General features: G+C 39.6%; 1 protein-coding gene across 4 annotated transcripts in view; it reads right to left on the minus strand.

The window, feature by feature from the left end:
* Window positions 1-24,302, minus strand: part of DOCK4 (dedicator of cytokinesis 4) — a 486,764-nt gene that overhangs the window by 180,530 nt on the left and 281,932 nt on the right. For all 4 annotated transcript variants that reach the window (XR_014246916.1, XM_082399962.1, XM_082399963.1 and 1 more), the window contains 3 exons: window positions 15,388-15,513; window positions 5,911-6,035; window positions 4,955-5,117 (listed from right to left, as the gene is read on the minus strand). Coding sequence is in view for 3 of the 4 variants with exons in the window: in XM_082399962.1 (XP_082256088.1) it covers window positions 4,955-5,117; window positions 5,911-6,035; window positions 15,388-15,513 (414 nt within the window). In the remaining variant the exon portion in view is untranslated. The remainder of the gene's footprint in view (window positions 1-4,954; window positions 5,118-5,910; window positions 6,036-15,387; window positions 15,514-24,302) is intronic.

Genomic DNA, 24,302 nt, shown 5'->3' on the forward strand with positions numbered 1-24,302 from the left:
TGTTCAACTGGACCCTCTCCTTGTATTTAGACGTGTAGGGAAGAGTTGCAGGGCTCGCAGCCATTATGGGCTGGTTATACTTGATAGAGAAGTCCGGCTTTGGGATGCAGTAAGACCCTCAGTAGAGATGTCAGATATGCTGATCCTGAGGATTAGACAAGAGGCTCTAGCAACAAACACATTGCTTCCGGCATTTAACCACAGGGACGTGGAACCCTGCACAGAGAGTAGTAATTCTGGCTGGCTAGCTTAGGCCCCTAGCATGAGGACATCCCTGAAAATGTGATTATAGCAACGGTTCTTCTTTTTAAATCATTGATTTCAACCCCAGAGGTAAACTGGGGAAATATCAGTACTCTTTAAAGTTAAACAAAAGTCACAGCAAAGATCTCTGGGAAGAGATTTCTATGTCAATGAGAGTGCTGGGTATGGAACTTATGATTTAGGGGAGAAGACTTATTTACAAATAATTTTCTAAGTTGGTTTGACTGCCATTTTGGTGTGGTTTTTGGTATTCAATTCAGAAAGACAAAAAGAATCCAAGATGCATAAAATTAGCAAAGATAAGGAACAAAGCAACAGTTTCCCCAAATTTGCCTTCTGCTATAAAATACAAATAAATACCAAACAAAGTTTAAAGTGCATGGCCTTTTGTCCTGAGCTATTAGATCAGGATTAATAAACTGAATGGACTGTTATGTATAATATGCATAACATGATCCCCTTTTACTAATAAAAACCCTGAGTTTATGGATTCCACCTCCTAACTTTCCAATTCATCCTTTCTTGTACCTCAACTCCAACAATTCTGCCCCCGGGACCCCCAGTTTATTGACCCATCCCTCCATCCCCTCCACTCCAAGTTCCCATTTCTGTGGTCCATCATTCTAATCACTTCCTTGAAAATACCCTCAATCTCTCTCCCGTCCACACTTCCACTAATAACACTGCACCCTTGTAAAATCCAATTTGTGGCTCATTCCATGCCTACACTAATCACAGAAGTGCCCCGGGATAGGCAAACTTTCTACATTTACCTAATAAACTCACTCTTCTACTTTTCCAGACAATAATTTCATCCATTCTTCCCTCCTCTCAAGCCTCCAATACCTTGACACTTCCCTCACTTTCAGCTCATGTAGAGAGAATTCCCACATGCCCTAGCATCCACCTATTACCCACCTGCATCTGTCTTCCTGTACTAGACCTGAACTGCTCTTACCCAAGGCGAATTCTTAACCTTGAGCACCGGGTCCCCTGCTCCTTCCCCAACTCAAGGACACTGCTCCTACAGCTGTCCCCACTCTTCTACATCGGTTTTTCCTCTCTACTGAATGATTTCTCTCTAACAAACATGCTTTAAAAGCTCCATCTTAAAAAAGAACACCACCAAAAAACCAACTTCCGGTGACCCACTTTTTTTTATAGCTACTATCCCACTTCTCTGCTCACCTGTATTCTTTATAGCAAAGTTTCTCAAAAGATTTGTCTACACTCACTGCCTGCCCTTCCTTTTCTCCAGCTTACTCTTTGACTCACTCCAGCCAGGCTTTCAACACCACAAATCCACTAGAACAACTTGTCAGGTTCAATGACCTCCATGATGCCAAATCAGGTGATAATTTCTCTGTCCTTATCTTATTATCACTGGCACCTGACACACCTGATTAATCCCCTCTTGAAAAACTTTCTTCATTTAGTCTCCTGGATTCTATTCTTCCTCGATTCTTCTTCAACCTCACTGGCTATTCCTTCTTAATCCACATAATGGCTACTTTTCAATCTCCCCAAATCTAAAGGTGTCAGTGCCCCAGGGATCCATCCTTGGACTTCCCTTGCTATCTAAACTTACTTAGACATCTCACCAGTCTCATGGCTTTGAAAATCTTCGACATCTGTGGTGTGCTGGAGCTGGCCTGTACTGGCTCACAAGAGCTGACAGTGTGCATCTTTCCCCAACTCCAAGATCAGTGACGTCAAGTTGGCAGCTTGAAATTGACCATGGTGGGAGTATTTACCCCATGGAATCAGCAAATGCTATAATTTAGGGCTTCCCCTTCCCTCTCCATCACCCTGAGTGCTGGTTAAATATTTACAGCACGCCACTGAACTATATGTTCTCATTATCACGTTTAAGTCTTCAGCTTGGATCTCATTCAACTGCCTACTCGATATCTTGAATGTCTAATAGACTTCTCAGCCTTAACATATTTAAAATGGAATGTTTGATTTTTGCTCTCCAAACAGATTCTTCCTGTTTTCTGCCCCACTGAATTAAATGACCACTTCATCATGAGGCCAAAATCTTGGGGTCAATCTTGAATTTTCTCCTTCTTTCACATCCAATCTGTCAATAAATCTGTAGAAAAGAATCAAACCATTTAAATCTCTTACTTGGAGGACTGCGTAAGCCTCCTAAATGGCCTGTTCCCATCTGGCCCACCTACAATCTATCATCCATATAGCAGCCAGACTTATCTTCAATCTAAAACCTCTAATGCCTCTTCTCACTCCAAATAAAGTCCAAAGTCCTTCCCATGACCTAAAAGACAATAGGGGATCTGGCTCCCCTGCTACCTCTCTGGTTCTCACCTCCAAACTCTCTCACTTGCTCCTTCTGGCCTCCTTGTTATTCCTTGAAAGTGCCAACCGTGTTTCGCGCCAACCATGTTTCAACCTCAAGTGTTTTATACTTACTGTTCTATATGCCTGAAATATTTTTTTCCCAGATACCCAAAGGCCCACACCTTCACTTCTTTTATGTTGTTGTTGACACACCTCTTTATCAGAGAGGTCTATCCTGACTGCCCTATGTAAAATAGCAACAGAGCACCACTGCTTTCTAGCACCTAACTCTAGTTTAGTCTTCTTCACTGTATTTAACACTACTTGATATATTATAGATTTATTTGCTCAAGTGTTGTCTGTCTTCCCTCTCTAGAGTGAAAGATCTATGAGAGGAGGTATTTTGTTGTGTTCACCGATGTATTTTCAATGCCCAGTAAAATGGTTGACATATAGCAGGCATTTAATAAATATTTGTTTCATGAATAAATATTTTAAAATAAATACATGTACACACAAAGAACACTTGGAAGTTCATGTGATAAAATGACTACACGGATTATTTGTAGGGATTTTCTTTCTTCTTTACATGTTGCCGTTTCTTCTGAATTTTAACAATGAACATTAAAAAAAAAAAAACACTCTGTGGACAATGTTTGAAGTACAAGGACAAGATGGCAGAGATCTAACAGGTTCTACTGAAAATCACCTTTAGTCCAGTTTCCAAGTTCTGAGTTATAGTAACTTTCTCCAAATGTTCTTTCTCCTTTTTCTCCCATTTCACTTTTATTTTCCTCTTTTTCTTCCTTAAAGCTCAAAGCTTATATTAGGCCCAAGTGAGAATTTATAACAAAGATTGGTAGAAAGAATGGTATGGCACCATGGAAAGTCCTTTATGCTTTCCCACTTTAAATCCTACCCATGAAACTCTTCTAGGAATTTGGAAGAATGGTAAGACCCTGCTAGCCATCTCCCTATATTCTGAAACATCCACAAAAGCATAACTTGTGGAGCTTCTGAGCTAATTCCAAAACATTCCAAAGTCCCAACAACAAGACAAAGTCCTTCTCCCCTCCCTGAATCTTGGGCGAGTTACATAGCACTCAGGCGAGGTCACCGCATATCTACTGGCAATGCCTCCATTCCTTTCAGACTGGAGAGGAGCCTGCTGCTTCCCCAGTAATGTGATTCTTCTCTATCTCTTGATTATTTTTTTAATATATAAATTTATTTATTTATTTATGGCTGTGTTGGGTCTTTGTTGCTGTACGTGGGCTTTCTCTAGTTGCAGCAAGAGGGGGCTACTCTTCGTTGTGGTGCATGGGTTTCTCATTGCAGTGGCTTCTCTTGTTGCAGAGCACGGGCTCTAGGCGTGCGGGCTTCAGTAGTTGCGGCGCACGGGCTTAGTTGCTCCACGGCATGTGGGATCTTCCCGGACCAGGGCTCGAACCCATGTCCCCTGCATTGGCAGGTGGATTCTTAACCACTGTGCCACCAGGGAAGTCCTTCTCTTGATTATTATACTGCTCTTGAAGCAAGATTCATCAGAACCTTCTCTGGTCACAATGTACACTACTAGAAGTGCACACTTCTGGGGCACAGGGAAAACCAGAAGATCCCTGGATTGGGGGCTGGTGGAGGCAGGGAGTGGAGGCTTCAGAGGGTGGTAATGAATGCAAAAGAATTAAAATAGAGACAACAGGAAATGGTAACTTTACGGATAAGTAATGTCCACATGAATAAATCCTGTAACGTCTGTATGTCTTGGGTTTTTTAGATCTATAAAATGGAGAAATTACTTCACATCATCTCTAAGACCTGTCTGAGTTGACATTACTTGATCCTCATTTGAATAGTGTTTGAGAATGCACGGTGTTGTAGATATATGCAGATCAATATGAATTGGAGCCAATCAGAGGCTTTTCTAGTGACTTCACATGCCTAGGAAAGTCTCCGAGGGTTCCCCTGAGCTGTCTGAGAGCTGGATCAGCTCTTGGCTGGAGAGACAGCAGATGGGTCAGGACTGCCTGAAACCACCTGAGCCAGTCAGGTCTTTACTGCTGCATCTTCTCTTTCTATCTAGTCTTTCCAGACTGTGAGAGTGATGAACTGGTTTTTATGAAAGTGACCAACTTAAGAAGAACCCTGTAGATTTCCATAGGTATTTTGTGTCCTTCCCCTCTTGCATCTGTGTTTCCACAGAGGTTATTGGTTCTTCGAGAAGTGAGCCCATTCACCTCCCAGGACTTCACTCACCTTCGTTTCTCCCTTGTGGAGGTCTCTGGTTTGTCACACACTTTCTACAGATTGGCCCACACTGTTGTTTCAGCTCAGTTAGCAGACTACCCAGCACCACAAAGCCATGGAGACAATCCTGCCAAACACTTACTGGAACAATGCCGAAACTCGAAGCGGAGGTGCGCTCCCCTGAATTTATCCACAGGGATAGGAAGTTTCAGTAGCTCAGACCACCTGGGACTGTTGTTATGATAAAGCACAAAGGAGTGGTACTCGCTAGCTGGTGGCTCTCCAGAGCCAAAGGAGATAAAATCCTAATAAAGGAAATATGCAGGTTAAAGACAGCTTCATTTCAAGATGATGTGGGGAGGAGCAGAGCAATTGCTTTGCTCTATCTGCCTGCTCCCCAAAGAGCACTTCATGTGAAATTACCTCCTCAGTTCTTTACAGGCCTGTTTCTGCACTTGCTTCTGCTGACAGGCTGTGTCTGTTTCATACTGAGGCTGCTCTCCCAGGGTCTACTCGGCTAAGGGTGGACCTCAGTGACATGAGTGAGATGGGCAACTGCGTGCCCAATTTGGAGTCAACTACATGATAAAATTCTCAACCTGCCACAGCCAAAAGCCTGTTCTGTGCCTTCCTGTAAAACTCACTAAGCCCCGGGCTCACTTCCATAAAGGAACCTGATATTATCACCCCAATTAGTAATAGCTTAATCCTCACATCCTATTTTGGTTAAAATGAAAATACATGGAATGACATATGATTTTTGTTTTGTTTTACCAATTGCGAAAAGCAAAAGTATGCATCTTCAAAACTATGACAGATGAAAGGGGAAAAATGAAATGGCATAAAAATGCTGCATTTAAGGAAGAGCTGTTATGAGGACATTGCTGACACAATTAAACAAACTGTAAAAGCCTTTTTTTTTCCTACTTTCTTTTCTGAAAGGCATTTTCATAATTAAAAAAAAAAAACTACACAGGGGTGGAAAAGAAAAATAAGATTGGAAATACTGCAAATCAGAAATTAACTGATCGCATTAAAGATGAACCCAAAGCAAGGATGTGGAATTGTTTTACCAAAAAGAATCCAGCTTTAACGTACCTTCAAGGTCTGGCTGCTACTCTCTACAACGAACATCGTAACTTCCACATTTCTGGCCACACTCTTTCCTCCTTTCTCAAATTCTCCCCTTTCTATAGTGATGTATAAATCATTCCGCATTTCACCTAGTAGGAGAGGAAAATTGAAACCATGTTATATATAGTAAAAAGTGTAATAAAGTACTCTATCAAGAAAAACTAGTTCATAAAAAATAGTGTTATAGCATACATATAAAATATAGACTATTTATACTTTTATAAAAACGTCCCCACCCTTACTACCAACATCCAAGAAAAGCAAAGGCCAGCTTCTGCTAGTCTGAATTAGCAATACTGAAGATGCACATTTAGGAGGACAGTACTGGGCCTGGGTAGGAAGGTGTTGTCAAATTTCACCATTTTTCAATATTTCCCTCATTTCATTTATGAGGTGCGATTACAAAATGACAACCTAGCAGGGGTGGCTCAAAGAAACTAGTCTTCATACTTTATAGTCACAGCATTTAGAGAAGAAGAAATACCTAAATGGAAGAAAATGATAGGACTGCAGAGGGTACAGTTACAATTTAAATCTTTTCCAAAATTCATGGATGAAATGATCTCACTACTGGAAGAATCCAGATTAGCCTTTATGAACACAGATGTAGAATAAGTCAGTCATACAGACACACTTGGCTTAATATTTCTTGCCATCAAGCTATAAAACAAATGAGAAAGGCCCTGGATTCAAACTGACATAGTCTATGTACACATATATCATTTAGGTTTGTTTCTCCATTGGCTATTTATAAACTTGAATGCTTTTTCATCTTGCCCCTTTCTTATTACTGCAAGAAAAAAACAGAATATAATGCCAACTAGCAAAGAGAGGCAAACACGCTTGACAGCATGCTTTGATCTCTCCTGTAAGAATTAAATTAGGGGTAAGCAGTGAGTGGATACGGACATGAGAAGTAAGTAAACAAAGTGTGACTAGAAAGTTTTTGAAGGTAGATGTTGGTGAGGTTGGCAAGGTTGAACTTACTTTTACTTAACATAGCTTTCAAACATTTGAAGGCCCAAAAGCAATATTTTTTTTTTTCCTAATAAATCTCTCCTTAAGAAAGTAAATCACCAGAAGGAACAATAACCATACAAATATGCCCACACTTGGGAAATTTCTCAAACTTCCTGACCAAAGTGTTTATAAGAAAGTACCCTAGCTTTCAAAACCATGAAGGAATACCAGTGTGCCTGGTAAACTTCCTTCATAAAGACCAACTTTTAATGAGAACATCATTTGCAAATGACTTTGGCTGAACAGGAAACAGATGGGCCACAAAAGAGAGAAACTGAATAAGCTCTAAAAAGGACGAAGTCTCACCCACCCTTTACAAAGAGTATATAAGGAATACATTAGTGGAAACAACTAATACAGTGGTCTCTGTCTTATGAATTTCTCAGTCCTCTCATACAACTCATACAAATCAACCTGGAAAGGCAATGAACTTGGAATTCCAGGAGAAAAGCAACGTATTTCAACACATGTGAAATTATATGTGTATGCTTTGAAGGTTTTTTGTTTTAACCATATCCATTAAAAAAAAATTTTAAGAGAAAATGGTCCAGTAAATTTTACAAGTTTTCTAGTTTTTTTTATAACCCAGTTCATTTAATTACTATAAATTTATCACTTTATATATATATATGTATTCATACATACATAACACACATTCTCAGTGCTATTTATTTTAACAATTCCATTACAGAATAAATAAGCTCACAAACTTTGTCCTCTGAAGCCATCAATTTCAACTCAAAACAGGTCTGCAATGCTAATGGTCTGCACACGTGCTATCTCAACAATCCGAGAGGAAATTCTTGACAATAGTTTTCCTGCGAACAGACTTGGCAGGTAAAAAAACAACACAAAAATCAAGGTACTTCAGAGCAAAAGATGTTAGTTAACAGTAGTAAAATTCCTTTGCTTCTTGGAGTAGGTGACACATGATGAGTGGCCGTGCTTACACACAGACTATAAAACACACACTGATTAATGGGAAGTACAGCTACAGGAGTTTTTACCTTAGAAATTTCTCATAGTGAGTGATTAGCTTGTCCAAACCACATGGGGATTAACTGTCACGCAAAACGGAGAGTTACTGTTTCTTGGGAGGGGGACTTCCAACTCTCATCTGTTGGAAGGACCGGCAACTCTGACTTAAGCAAAGATGGGGGGCAGGGAGGGGGGCGGGGAGGGGGTCGGTGAGGGAGGTTTGCAAGGCAACCTGTCTCCCCCCGCTGTGTGCAGGCTGGCCCTAGAGAAGAACAGGGGTGGGGGGACAGTAACATACTGCCAGTGCCAGGAAATTCTTTCTTCGTGTATTCATTCAGCAAATATACCATGAGCACCTACTATGTGCCAGATATTATTCTAGGCCCAGTAGATTCAGCAGTGAACAAAGCAAAAATGCCTTCCCTGTGGAGGGATTCTAGTAGGAGTAGGTCTTGAACAAAGAAGTAAAACATAGAGCACACTGAATAATGCTAAGTGCCATGGATAAACGTAAGAGGAGACGGGGTGTTGAATGGAGGAGAGGGGGTGTCACATGAGAGAGGCCCTCACTAAGAGGATGAGACATCTGTGGAAGCTATGGGGTGTTTCCAAAGGGACCAAAGTTACAAATGACCTGTGCTTCCCAAATGGACCCCTAGAGCTGGTTTAGCTTATAACTTAGCTGGATTCTTCTCTCTCTTCTGAATTCAAATAAGCCTAAAAAAATGTAGGGTCACAGGAAGACTGGAATAAGGAGATCTGGATTCAAGTCTTTCTCTGTTACTGTCTCTTCTCTGTGACATTAGTCTAGACAGGGTAAGATAAACCTTGGGGCCTCAAGTTTCTGTGTTATTAAAGTAGGGAAGGGGTAAAGGCAGAGGTAGGGATGGGAGAGGCAGTAGGAGGGCCGAGACTATTATGTTATGCTTGCTGTTTCTGTGACTTACAAAAGAACTTCTGGACCATAACACATTCATAAATTAAAACACCTTATACATATGTTTTAGTTTTCTGTTCTTTAACTGTCCCTGTCCCTGTCCCTGTAACCTTCTGTATCTTTTGCAAAACTTTTAGACTAAAATAAGATTTCTTTGAAAAGAGAATACATGACAAGAACATTTCTCCTGGATGCCATTCTACATGTGTCCCCCCAGGAATCTGCAGCTTGCTATGCTCTAATACTGCAAGGTACCACGTTTTGCCAAAATACGCAGAAGGATAAAGTTGAAACAAGTGCTAATTGAAGTCAATACACTTGAGGTTGGCTCTGGAGAACACTAATAAGCCCAAATGGTGTTAAGAAAGCACCTTGGGTAATTAAGAGAGAAATCATAAACTGAGTATGAAATGGAGTCATAGCACCAGTCGTGAAAAGCTACTTGCCTGACAATGTTTATTAATACCTTGCACATCTTAAACTTATTACTCTGTAAATTTGATGTGCTTGACACTCTCCTCTCTTTCACAGGCCCACTGGCTGGGAAGCCTTTACACATGTGAAGGCTTCTCAAAACATCACTGTAGACGAGATAGAGATAAGGCCACAGCAGTAGGAACAAATTCAAAAAGAGTTCAGTGACTACAATCAAATGGGGTTGATTTATGGCTTGACCTCAACAGGCAAGAGGTTTTCATCAGTAGCTGAAAACCCTGATCCTTGATCCTGTCCTATGAATGAACTGGATAAAGGCACAGAGGGCATGCTCATCACGTCAAGTAAACCAGCCACAGGGGCTAGTCCAGTGCCTTTTCTGTGCTAGATATTTGCTGTTATTTTGGAACTGGAAAAGAAAAGTTCCTGTCCTCCTTTTTTTTTTTTTTTAATTATTTATTTATTTATTTTTGGCTGTGTTGGGTCTTCGTTTCTGTGTGAGGGCTCTCTCCAGTTGTGGCGAGCGGGGGCCACTCTTCATCGCGGTGCGCGGGCCTCTCACTGTCGTGGCCTCTCTTGTTGCAGAGCACAGGCTCCAGACGCACAGGCTCAGTAGTTGTGGCTCACAGGCCTAGTTGCTACGCGGCAGGTGGGATCTTCCCAGACCAGGGCTCGAACCTGTGTCCCCTGCATTGGTAGGCAGATTCTCAACCACTGTGCCACCAGGGAAGCCCCCTGTTCTTCTTAAAAACTAAAGAACATACATAAAAGACTCCGGGTTTTTGTGAACTTAGATGATGATGATGATGATGTTAGTAGTAGACAGTAGCAGATAGACAGTAGCTAGGTACTTTGCCAAGTGCTATAAGTAGAATATCTCATTAAATCCTCACATTAACCTTATAGAAAGGCCCTATTATTTCCATTTTACAGATGAGGAAACTAAAGTATAGAGATTAAGAAACATGCCCTATGTACTATCCGTATCTCTGCTTTACCCATGAAAATGTAATTCAATAGGATGAGAACATCCATCAAATAAGCTAGCTGCAATTCAGCCTTTGTCTCCAAAAGACTAGTGCCTTGAGCAAGGAAGGTATCAGTCCCACCCTGATTGGTCAGACCAATTATGAAGCACTGATTTCATTTCTAGGACAGAGACAGACAGAAACGGTATCATCCAGACCATAAAGGATATGGAGAAGGGACCCATCAGAGGAGAGATGAGGGAGACAAGAGAGTCAACTGAATTTTAAAATGTTGAGGTTACAAGCAGAGAAACTCAACACAATGGATAGAAGGTAGAGGGAGACGAGTTCAACATGAAAGAGGTCATTTTGAGAGAAGATGTAAGATGTGATGGTGTGATCTTGGCCATTATTAATACTCAAGTACAAGCCGGAAAACCATCCTCAGGGACCTCAGGAAGACATTCATGCACTGGACACATGGTTGAGCTGGATAGCCCTTCATGTGTGTAGCAGGCACCCCGTTACCTCCCCAACGATGTCCAGGTCCTAATCCTGGGAACCTGTGAATAGATTACTTCACACGGCAAAAGGGACTTCGCAGATGTGATTAAGCTGGCAATCTTGAGATGGGGAGATTTTCTTTGATTATCAGGGTGGGCTCAATATAATTACAAAGGTCCTATAAGAGGGAGGCAGAAGGTCAGGGTCAGAGAAGGGGATATGATGAGAGAAGCAGAGGTTGAATGATGTTGGGCCATGAGCCAAGGAGTACAGGGGGTCTCCAGAAGCTGGCAAAGGCAAGGAAATGCATTCTCCTTCAGAGCCATCAGAAGAAATGCAGCCCTGCTGACACTCTGATACTAGCCCAGCGAGACTCATGCAAACTTCTGATCTCCGGAACTGTAAAATAGTACATTCGCACTGTTTTAAGCCACCCCATTTGTGACCATTTGTTACAGTAGCCATAGGAAACTAATATAATATGCCATCCACACCTAGGCTTCTACTACTTCAGGATACCTTCAGGGCAGCGGTGGAGGGGGGAGGGGCAGGGTAAGGGACAGGGGCAAGATTCACAAGTAACAGGAAATCAAGGCAGACCACATACAGGGAACACTTACGCATGGGATGAAAACTAAACCTTGGATTTCTCACATAGAGTACACTTCAGTAAAACATATCTGTTCTCGTTTTTGTTTTGCTTTATTTTAAAAGAATACTCTGAAATGTTAAACTTTTGAGGGGGTAGCTTTTTAATTTCTGTTTATGACTATCAAGCAAGCAATGGCAAATGATACAACAGCAGCCATGAAGGACTTTCCAGACAGTGGTGCAGAGACAGGAGCAAGGATGGGCTGCCCTTCACACTCTAGGACAACGCATGCATTTCTGGTAGTGCCTGTTGGGGAAATCCTACACCCTTGGGCATGTGGGGCATGTAAGCTTCATAATTTGGGGGCAGCAGCCTCTTCCCCAATGTGATCTGGGGCTGGGATCCAACCTCAGGGTGACACGCCTCCCTCTCTCTTTGGTCACTCTGGCATTCATTGGGTGAAAGACCACCACCCCTTGGTGGCATGATCAGGGGTTCAGATCTAAGCAGAGTAGTTGCACCTATATGATATGGAGGTCCAGTAACTTGGACTGGGGTGTGGTGAGCTTTGGTTAGATTTAGGATATATTTTTAGGGAACATCAAATAAAGCAGGGTCCCACTTGCTTTCTCCAAAAGAAGGATTATTTGAGGCAATTCCATCTGGTGATGTACATGTCTCTGTCAGTAAGTGGTAAATAATAATAATATATATATATTTAAAAGAATAAAATTATTTATCTTCTTAAGTGGGAGGCAAACACCTCTACAACATTCTTCTTACCCCAGTCTTGTAAATCACTATCTAGTCAACTTTGACCAAATAGAAATTTGACTTATTTGAACTACTGCCTAAAGACCAAAGGAAAAGGAGGCTTACTCTGGAAAATACTTGTAAAATAAACTTAAACAAATCTGGAAATCACTATCACAGCTACTACTGCTGGCAACCATTTGAAACACAGGCTCTGTTCATCGTTTTCAGTGTGAGCCTCTAGCCTCCAAATCTCAACCCTTCCCTCCCCTATCAGTCCACCACTTTTCCTTAATTCTTTTTAGGATTAGGAACTGCCAAGATGTATTAAAAGTGAATGCACTGGAAGGTATTAATTAGGTGTTCCTTAACAAAGAGGGATAGTTTTACTGGTTGATATGTGACAACAAGTCTCCAGGAGAGAGGGTACAGGTAGGGAAGATAAAGTAGGGAGACCATGATGATTGCCTAGAAAGAAGCATAAACTCAGAATAAGAATGGACCCTTAGGGTGGGAGGAGGACACCGCCTGACCTCCCATGACATTCCTGACACATCAGCCAGCTTTGTTCCAAAGTGTCTGGTGGATGGAAACTTAGCCCTTCCTGATATTCAGCAACGGCTCGAGCTCTGCTTTGTGCAGTCTGTTAAGACATTTAGAGCTTGGCTGTCCAATCCCATAACGACTGCCACATGTGGCAACTGAGTCCTTGAAATGTGACTTGGCTGAAAAGAGATGTGCTGTAATGTATAGTAGTTATCAGCCTTCAAAGACTTAGGTTGAAATAGTGTAAAATAACTCATTACGAATTGTTTATATGGATTACCTATTAAAACGATATTATGGATGTGTTGGGTTAAATAAAATATATTGTTAAAATTAATTTCATCTCTTTCTTCCTACTTTTTTTAAAATGGTTACTAGAAAAGTTAAAATTACATTTGTGGCTCGCACTGTATTTCAACTGGAGAGCACTGATTGAAACATTTTCACTGCCCTCCCTCTCATGGGCTCAGAGGCCAGACCATGGAGCTTTCTGCAGAGTTATTTGGTTCGTAGGTGGCAGTGATGGAGCTTCACAGAGGGTAACTTTTCTTCTTTGGAAACTGGGTACTCTAAGAAATAAAGTGCTGAATGACTGACCCTTAGCAACAGGAAGGGTTCAGAGGACTTCATGACAGACGGAAAGCATATGGGCAGGTAGTCTCCTTATACCAGGTGACATTCCCGAGACCAGCCCATGCAAAAGCCAGACCAAGGGGAGAATCTCTGTTTCCACGGTTTTCCCATCCCAAAAAGAGTTTGGCATTGATGACATTCTGTGACCCTCAAGAAGAGTTTTGTGTACGTTCCTGTTAGTGTCAGGACCACAGATAATTCATTCTGCAGAAAGGCAGTAACTAAGTTAATGAAGGTCCTGTAGGTATAAACACGTGCTTCACCCATCCTGACCCCTATCACAATACTAACTCTGAAGGACAAGTCTAGAAAAACAAAAGAAAAACAAACAAACAAAAAACCCCATCATGCTAGCAGACTGTCAATACAACACTGGGATCAGAAATGCTGTTCACATATATTTTCTTATTGAAAACTCAGCTCAAGTTTTCATCAGAGCCACCAGTGAGAATTAACTGACGAGTCAAAATTCTAAAAAATAACAAAGGAAAACAAAACAATGGCTGTTATGTTTGCCAATGTAAAACATTCCAAAAGTTGCTTTCAGCTGTTTAAGTTAATACACACATCTTTCCCTTCTCCATCTACTTTGAAAGACTCAGAAGCCAAAGAAGAAAAAATGAGAGAAGAAAAAGAAGAAAGTGCTTTAAAAAAAATCTCTTGCAGTCTTGGGCACTGCAGACGTGTGTCTGGGAGGATTGATTCCCTGGTCAGCATGAACCTCGTCATTACAACGTGGTGTGGGAAAGGGACAGAAGCGAGCCTTATTCCACAGAAAGCTCATTTTCATCATTAAAGCCAGACAAGAGCTGCGTGAGCACAGCACACCCCAGACAATTATTCAGCCAGTGAAGTGTCATGTTGCTTGATATTTTTCCATTTCTCAATGATACTGCTCGAAGACCAAGCTGAGGAATTCTTTTAGCAGCTGGCTGCATTCTGTTCTAAAATATGCTTTTTATATTAGATTTACCCATCAATTTGCTTCCCAGTGGGATGAAATTTTTTTCTTTTTTTGTTAAAGAGGAAATACCAGCTATTTATAGCAACTGAAGGAAATAATGAATGGTTGCAAGAGCCACTGAATAACATGCCGCCAAGTAAACAGTGCTGTAAACAGTCATTTTCGACAATAGTTAACAGAAGATGCTCAGGCAGACTGGGTCCCTAAGCTAGGTCAGGCCATCTCAGGAAACTTTCCAGGCTGTTCTCTTAGGCTTTCCTGCACAAATGAATTTCCGTCAGGAAATCACAAAATGCCGCGACAGTCAATGCCAGTCAGTTTCTGCATCATGTTAGGTCTTTATGGACAACAGTCCTACCATCAGTCTCATAACTGCACCAGGGGCCTGTCAGATGCAACTTCCATTGCTTGCTTTTTACACATGGGATTTAAACAGTGATTTAAAGGATCTCATTTCTAAAAATACTGTCGACAATTTGAGACTATTTGGTCTTTCTATTTTTTTTTTCTTGGTTGTGGAAAGTAGGATGTAGAGCCCTGAGAAAGACTATTACTTGGCATTTACTTTGATGGTGTGAATCTCCTTAACTTCTACCATTTCCACTCAGAAACAAACACTTTTTTGGAGTCTCTTTTGGTTGCTAATATAGATCTGATTTATATATACAAATAGAACTAGGAGATGTATAGAAATACATATGGCGCTTGCATATGGCTGCTTATTTATATACACATATACATACATATCTCTGGTGGAAAAATCCTCCAAAAAGGCTAACCATTGCTCAATAACTGTTCTTGCCAAAACCTGTAAGGATTTCCCCTAAATGACTTCAATAACACTTCCCACCAGAGGGTAAAATATTTTCTGTATTCAACTTCAGTTATCCTATTATGGTCATAATGAAATGCAACCATGACCCCCACAAGTTATCCACCCTAATATAATAAAAATGTAAAGATTTTTTAAAAAAAGAACTAAATACCTCATTTTATTCTTAAGCATGGCCCATTTGAACTCTTTGAAGCTGACAATTTGAAAAATTTCTCAAGCGTCAAAAGCAGACAAAGTAGCCATATTTCATCATGTAGTGCATCCCAAGTCACTTACCAGGCATAATAATATTAGAAAAACCCAACTTCCGGGTGATGGATACTCCATGAGAAAATACTGATGAGTATTCCCTTCTGATTTGTTCAATGTCTCCGTGCAAGAGTTGTAGGGAAACTGCTAAACCTATAACAAATGAGACCAGAGTTAAAAAAAGAAGGACAGAAACAGCATGAACAGAAACTGAAATTGTTTCAACAAGCCCAAATCTATGGTATCATTGTTTTAAACTGAAGATTAATATTCAGACAAAATTAACGGAATCTATAAGACAAATATCTAGAGAACACTTTTCCAACTTGACTACCTGAGTTTTTCCACTAACAAAGAAGGTTCCAAGAAGCTGGAAAAAACCTGAACAGAACACTAAGAAGAGGAAGTCTGGCTTCCAGTCCCATCACCCGCTTCTCCAGCGCCCTGCCAGACGGAAACACCCCTGCACCAACCTCATCCTAGCAAATGGCAGGGGTTATCCAGCCCTGGAAGACATTGATCTTAAAATGGGAGTGCTAATTTCTTTAAAACTCTATAAGGCCTGTGAATAATTACTTATCAAATATCATAAACAGGAACACAAATCTAAAGACATAAAAATTCAAGGATCTTTTTTTTTTTTTTTATAAACTTTAGCCCCTCTTTTGACTTAGCCTATTTTAACAGAGGTAGATGCCCATGTTATTTTAAAAATTTATTTATTTATTTATTTATTTATGGCTGTGTTGGGTCTATTTCTGTGCGAGGGCTTTCTCTAGTTGCGGCAAGTGGGGACCACTCTTCATCGCAGTGCGCGGGCCTCTCATTATCGCGGCCTCTCTTGTTGCGGAGCACAGGCTCCAGACGCGCAGGCTCAGTAATTGTGGCTTACGGGCCTAGTTGCTCTGTGGCATGTGGGATCTTCCCAGACCAGGGCTCGAACCCGTGTCCCCTGCATTGGCAGGCGTTTTCTCAACCACTGCGCCACCAGGGAAGCCCAAAATTCAAGGATCTTAAGGATATTCAGAGATTTAAAAAAAAAACTGAATGAATAAGCATTTTCAGAACTCTAATGAAAAACTGATGAACTCATAAAAGTGCTAACAAAAGATCAAGATGAAAAAAAAAATTAACTACGTGGGACTGAGTGAACTGATGAGGATGATTATAATTTTTGTGACTTTCTGTTTGAATTAAAAAACAGAAACAAAAAACCATAATGAGATAACAGCTCACACCTGTCAGAATGGCTATCATCATAAAGTACAAATACAATAGAATACTACTCAGCCATAAAAATGAATGAAATTTTGCCATTTGCAGCATGGATGGACTTGCAGGGCGTTACGCTAAGTGAAATTAGACAGAGAAAGACAAACAGTGTATGATATCACTTACATGTGGTATCTAAAAAATACAACAAACTAATGAATATAACAAAAAAGAAGCAAACTCACAGATATGTAGAACAAGCTAGTGGTTATCAGTGGGTAGAGGGAAGGGGAGAGGAGCAATATAGGGTTAGGGGATTAAGAGGTACAAATTATTAGGTATAATACAAGCTATATGGATATATTGTTCAATGTGTGGAATACAGCCAATATTTTAGAACTAAAATAGAGTATAATCTTTAAAAATTGTGAATCACTAGATTGTACACTGTTAACTTACACAATATTGTACAGCAACAAATGTTTATTGTTCAATAAAAAAATAAGTTACCAGTAAAAAAAAAAAAAAAAATTTAAGAAAGTTGATTGTAATAAAACCAAGATTATATTCTTAATATTATATACAGTAGAAACTCATAATCACATTATTTTCTACTGAGCAGAATTGAGCAGGATGCAGGCCACTTTGATAAACAAGAGGGAATTTAGTCAGTAAAATAGTAAAATTAAATTTTTTTGTTACCCCATTATAGTGACATCACCACAGCAGGATATACTGAGGACACTGAATGATATGTTTTTCATACCTTATTCTCCCAACTCTAGCTATAGGAAAAAATTAATGTCCTATCTTTTTGAATACTTATGTTTGCCTATTTCCAACATGCTGTTTCTCTTTCAGTCTTTTAATTCCCTGTTCCTTTTTTCTTCTATTATTTTAAAACAAAAAAGACAAAAAAAAAAAAAAGGTCCCTCACTTACATTAGTGATAGAAAATGAAACCAGTCAAAGGTGACTTATTTTTTAAAAAACTTACAATCATCATTAACCTGAATTCAATTTTAAAATGAATTTGGATGGTGGATCAAGAGAATGATAAATCTGTACTCCAAAGATCCTCCATCTACATCATTACTTATCACCCTTTTCACTCAGTAACATACATACTATTGTGCAAGTAGTCACCCCCAATTCCTAATGCACAGCATTACAATGCTATCTGCAAACATACACCATAAGCATGGCAACAGTCATGCAGGGATGCAACAGAAGTGCAAGACATTTGCCATGCATCTAGATTGGAATCTTCCTTTCACTTGTCTTCAGTAATATGAAGAAACAAACAACAACAAAAGTAGTGTTTTGTTGGTTTGTTTGCTTGCTTTTCAATAGAGTGGGTAAAACATCAGGAAAATTTGTTTTTTTAAAAAAGTACTAGGGGCTTCCCTGGTGGCGCAGTGGTTGAGAATCTGCCTGCCAATGCAGGGGACACGGGTTCGAGCCCTGGCCTGGGAAGATCCCACATGCCGCGGAGCGACTAGGCCAGTGAGCCACAATTGCTGAGCCTGCGCGTCTGGAGCCTGTGCTCTGCAACAAGAGAGGCTGCGATAGTGAGAGGCCCGCGCACCGCGATGAAGAGTGGCCCCCGCTTGCCTCAACTAGAGAAAGCCCTCGCACAGAAACGAAGACCCAACACAGCCATAAATAAATAAATAAATAAATAAATAAAAAAAAAAAAAAAAAAAATAGTACTAGGCTCGGAGAGAAGATGGAGCCTTTCCTGGGGTTCGAATCTGACTTAGATGAGGCATACCCAAAAAGGCAATGACATAAGAAAAGAGGGGCAGGATGTGGCTGCATCACTGTGTCCTCTGGTGTGTGGATCTAATAGAATGTCGGTGTCAGAAAGTTGTGAGAATTAGATTAAATCTGGCAGGCACTCAGGAACTTTAATTAAATCTTCATCCTATTTTCACCTCACTATCCTTTAGCTCCCTCCCTGCCCCCAGCCCACACGAGATGGATGACTGAAGGTGACAGAGTGGAGGAGCATCAGTCCTCCGATAGCCACATGGTATGAAGCAGGGGAGAATGAGCCATCTGGATGGTTTGATGCGGACAGCTTTGATGTGGTACTACTGGTTCCTTTTAAAACCCAGAGGCTGGTGAATGAAGATAAACTAACACATGTTATAATCCATCTGTCCCAGCAGCTATTTCTTCCTGCCTCACGCTCTCCCAGTACCCCCACCTCATTACTGGTGTCTCTGTTCTCCTCCTACTTCTGTCCTTTTGCCTTCAAAACACTCACCCACACTGTCACCATCATCATGAACATCAGCAGAAGCTGATATTTGTAGAATAGCAGTGTGTGCCAGACACAGTACATAATAACCATCCCTCCTGCTGGGTAGAACACTGTTCTAGTACCCCAGGATACTATAAGCAATGCTTTCAAACAGAGAATCACAAGCACTAAACAAAATTCTTGAGGTCCTGTGATGTTTTGCAAGGACAGATCATTTTACTAGAACTTCTCATCAAAGGACCTGATCAGAGATACTAGCAACCTTATGTGGTATGTACAATGTAAGAAAAGAACTAAACAGTAATGAAAAAACAAAGAGATCATGCTCTTCAGGGTAGAGACTGGAGGAAGGAAATTGACCAGGATTCTTGTTTTGCCCTATTGGAGCCAGAATTCATTTAACCATCAGTGATTTATTTTATTTTATTTTTTACATAAGTTGAATACAGAGGATAAGACAATGAGAAAAGAAAGGCATTCAATCCATGTGAATTCTAAAGACAAAGATAGGAAATAGAGAAAAAATATGTTTTGTGGAAAGACAGATAGATGAAAGCATGAACAAAGAAATGCATCAATGTTCTCGAGACAGCCAGAGACATTGAGATGAGAGAAGGCAAGAGGATAGAGAGGACCCAAGTAGAAGACAACAGACAGAAAGGAGCCAGCTCATGGATAACGGAAGGCAATGAGGAAGTGATGGGGGAAAACAGACAAAATAGTAGAGGGGAAAAAGGAAAACTAGGCATTCAACAGTTGAATGCATCCTAAAATTTGGTTAGAAGATATGGTAGTTTTCAATCTGAAGGTTTAGAAAGATACAGATGAAAGCCCCAGGCATAATGATTTCATTTGTCTGGCCTACTGATATCAATTTGGAAGGCAAGGTATTGTTGAAGTGACCCAATTTCTTCAGAATGAAGAACTCACCGAGAATCAAGAACTGGAAAGGTCAAGTGGGCCAAGGGCTTGACCACAATGTACTTGGCTCTTCCCAAATCATCAATTCAATTTCCATAAAAAACCACAACACTTAACAAAGAAACATCAAAGAGGGGGTGTACTTTCAGGAAGACAAAGAAACATGACATAGTAGTGAATCTACAGGGACCAGCCCACCAAGAGCCACTGCAATACTAATGAAAGTGTAAGACGCACACACGTTAAGTAGAATATGAAGCAGCAAGGGTTAAGTGCATGATAGGAATACTAAAATAAGGAAAAATTACGACTGATTGAGGGAATTTGAAAGTGCAGGGAAGATTTTTTTTTTTAAACTGGGAGTTATGACAACCAATAAGCTAAAAAATTAGGTTAAAATTTTAATTTCACAAAATAGATCAATAATGTTCCACAACCAATTTTTTTCTTGCTGTTAATATAAATGCCAAAAATGAAATGGCTAAGGGAGAAATGTTCCTCTTATTAGAAGAAACAATCATGAAACAAAACTTTTAAAAATCAGTCTAGATGTTTAAGACCCAATTACAAAGATTTGATATCTAATTTTAAACAGAGGCATAGTCATTAATTAATCTAGAGTCACAAAACAACATTTTTTCATGATTAAACTCAGCTTACGGAGCAGAACTACAGGAAAGAAAGGCTTGGTATCTGTTAAACCAAATGTGGTTGATTCTTCGTAACTCTAATTTCTTAGGAATCGGAGCTAACTCACTCTATAAGATGATTCTTTTCAAATTCATGAAATTCTGTACTTTTACATAAAAAAAGGCAAGCACAGCATGATTTATTAAGTAGCAGGCAAAATTAATTTTAGACTAGATCAGCCATTTTGCCACCAATGAACCAAATAACACATAGCTGCAAATGTATAGCAACACAAAAATGGAAAATAGTGACAAATATATTTGATAAATACATGTTGTGATTAAGTGTGCAGTTTAAGAAGTCTATCATACAGCATCATGACCCTGTCTCAATGTTAACTTCTCTGTGCTTTGGTCTCCACATCTGTAAAATAAAGATGATAATGATACCAACTCCATAAAATACTTTGGGCAATACCTGGTATAAAGGAAGTGCTCAAAAATGTTAGCAGCTGCTACTACAACTACCACTGCCACTGCTGTTATATCACATTATTCTTTCTCTTTGCAGTTGTGCTCATTTAGTATTTAAGCAGTGCGCTAATTTTTCTTCAATGACTTCTTCTTTAAAACAATTTTAGAAATTCTATTTAGTTCTTTCTAACCACTAGAAGCTAAACACCAAGAGGACAAAGATTTGTATTTGCTTTCTTAAATGCTGTATTACTAGTGCCTTGAATAATGCAGACATATAGATGTTCAATATTTTTTTGATGCATGAATTTGAAACTCTCCTTGTTCATTTTTTCATGTTTTCTTTTTCATTATGAACCTATTTTTCTACCTTTTATTTAGTCTTTTCCTGATAGTTCATTATCTGAACTTCTAGGAGATATGGCTTAGAGAATATACAAGTAATGCTTAGAAGTAAGTCCTCTAATACTGGGCTTGAAAGAACTGTTCTCTGTTTTAAAAAGGTGATGAGAGTACATGATTCTCTGGTGAGATAGAAACTCCAAGCTTAAGCCACTGAATTTAAATTAACTCAGTAGTTTGGAAAAATCCATAGCTATGAAATCCAAGGTAAGTAAGGGGTCCCAGTTGAGTAGCCTGAAAACAGTAAATGTATAATCACTCCATACTGCCACTTTCATACCCACGGTACATAGGATTCCTATGAAAAAAAGCAACACCCACTGAAGTTGAGTCACAATAAAATGATAGCTAAAAACAACAATCAATCATGAAACAATCAGCAATGAGGGAGAGGGAGCAGATATAACAAATCATGTCTTGACTTCCATGAGACGTTTAAAACTTAAGTCCCCAGTCGTCAGGGCCTATATTCACACCCCCCTTTCCTGTTGGAGTGCCTATCTGAGTGTTTCCCCTTCTGGTATGGAGCTCCCTCTTAATGTCAGCAAGATGCCCCTTCGTTTCCTTGAAGCTTCATTTTCTATTTCTTACCACGTCTTAGTTGTAATTTATCCAGCATTTTTATGTGTTTGAAGGGGAGATTACAAGAGTCAGTCTACCATGTTTCAAAAGCCAATTTATTTTAAAACCCTTGAAATCCCTATTGTTTTACAATAACACAAGCAGTCTTTGAAGAATATATAATAGTGTGTCTTCAGTGCACAATTAAATTGTAATTGTAAATGGGTAAATTAATTAACCGAGCAAAAATTTACTCTACTTATATAGTATTTAAGAACTATCAATCTCATCAATATTTAATTCAAAAACTGTCCTTTGCTTCAAAAAATGTGCAAATGTGCCAAATTAAAGTATAAAATAAAGTCACAATATTGATTAAATAACTGACTTAAATGTAAAAAGTACTTAACATTACATTTTTCTTTTTAATTCTCCTGAGTTTTTATACAAGTATAGAAGAAAAATGGTAGAATATTAAAGTATATGTTCTAAAAATACATGTGCTAAAAACATCTGAGCTAAGAATAGATGTGCTAATAGTGCAAAAATATTTTCACAAGTGGGATATCCAAAGGTCACATCACAAACCCAAACTAATAACAAACAAATCCCTGAAGTGACCTATGGGGGAGGAAACAAAGAATACAGTTAGCATATATCTATTAATCCTTACTCATTTAATTTTCTCAATCAGAATTTTCATGAAGTTTGATGATCAAACTGAAATGGTCTTTTCTTTCCATTTTCAGCATTTAAAAATATCTACATGCTAAGAAAAGACCAAAAAAATTGCTTCATTTACTTTTTCTCAAAATAAAGTGTCAAATAGAGAACGCTGAATTAGGCTCTTCATTTCAACTCAGCCAGAATATTCTAAAGTTTAAGAAAACTCATTTTAGAAAATGGGAGTATTTGAACAAGACTAAAAAGATTTGAAAAAAAAATCATCATATATAACATGGCAAAATCTAAATGAAAAAAGGCAGGGAATAATTTATCAAAGGAGGTCATTTTTTTAAAGAACTGAGTAGGGAGAGGACACACAAAATACAGCAGGGAGTTGTGAGCAAAGACAGAAACACATAGAATGGGTAAAAGAAATGTCTTTGCCCTGTTTTGTTTTGAAATCACTGAGATCTTCTGATTCCTAGTAAAATTACTGAAGGCTGTATCACTAGTTCGATTTCTAATAAAACTGTCATAAAGGCATTCACTTCTGGGGTATGAACATTTACAGTATCACAACTCTGTGTGGCTACTAATACCACAATCCAAAGAGGGTTATGTTGGGCTGAAGGCAGAGTGTAGGGAGAGACAATGAAAGGGAGATTGGGCCAGATCTGGGAAGCTTGCCTTGCAACACCACAGGAAGGGGCCAAGCTGGCATCACAAGTTGATGAATCAGTAAAACTTGAAATGGGGCATGAGATGGAGAACAGATTTTTATTTGGGAAAGAGGATTCTGGCAGTACAACAGAGGAAGATTTGGCAGGATACATATTATGGATAAATTTAACAGTCTAGGTGAGAATTAGAGAGGGATTAAACTTAATATCATAAGTAATTATAGAGGATGAGAAATAACTTCAGCAATTATCGTGAGTACACAGAAACTGTGAAAGCAAACCTACATTCTAAAACCAGTCTCTTCCACTCAATCCCCAAACAATTTCTTCATCTTTTCTCCACTTTTATTAATTAATACTGCAATTCTGAATCTACAGCTTCCAAACTTTCCAAAAATCTTTGATTTCTATCTTTGATGTCCTCAATAAACTGTCCCAGGTTTTATTGCAAAATGACCATCTCAGCTGTTTTTTTTTTTTTTTAATTTATTTAATTTATTTATTTATTTTTGGCTGTGTTGGGTCTTTGTTGATGTGCGTGGGCTTTCTCTAGTTGCGGCGAGCGGGGGCTACTCTTCGCTGCGGTGCGCGGGCCTCTCATTGCGGTGGCTTCTCTTGTTGCGGAGCACGGGCTCTAGGCACGTGGGCTTCAGTAGTTGTGGCTCCCGGGCTCTAGAGCGCAGGCTCAGTAGTTGTGGTGCACGGGCTTAGATGCTCTGCGGCACGTGGGATCTTCCCGGACCAGGGCTCGAACCCACGCCCCCTGCATCGGCAGGCAGATTCTTAACCACTGCGCCACCAGGGAAGCCCTCAGCTGCTTTTTATTTTGTTAATGTGGCAAAATTCATTAAAAAGCTCACATTCTCCCTTAATAATCCCATTTCTAAGGCTTTTTAAAAAAATTTTTATTGTAGTTGATTTACAATGTTGTGTTAGTTTCAGGTGTACAGCAAAGTGAATCAGTTATACACATACATATATCCACTCATTTTTTAGACTCTTTTCCCATATAGGCCATTAAGAGTATTGAGTAGAGTTCCCTGTGCTATACAGTAGGTTCTTATTAGTTACCTATTTTATATACAGTAGTGTGTATATGTCAATCCCAATCTCCCAATTTATCCCTCCT

The sequence above is a fragment of the Balaenoptera borealis genome, assembly GCF_965194805.1.
Source record: "Balaenoptera borealis genome assembly, chromosome: 7".
In the NCBI taxonomy this organism is placed as follows: Eukaryota; Metazoa; Chordata; class Mammalia; order Artiodactyla; family Balaenopteridae; genus Balaenoptera; species Balaenoptera borealis.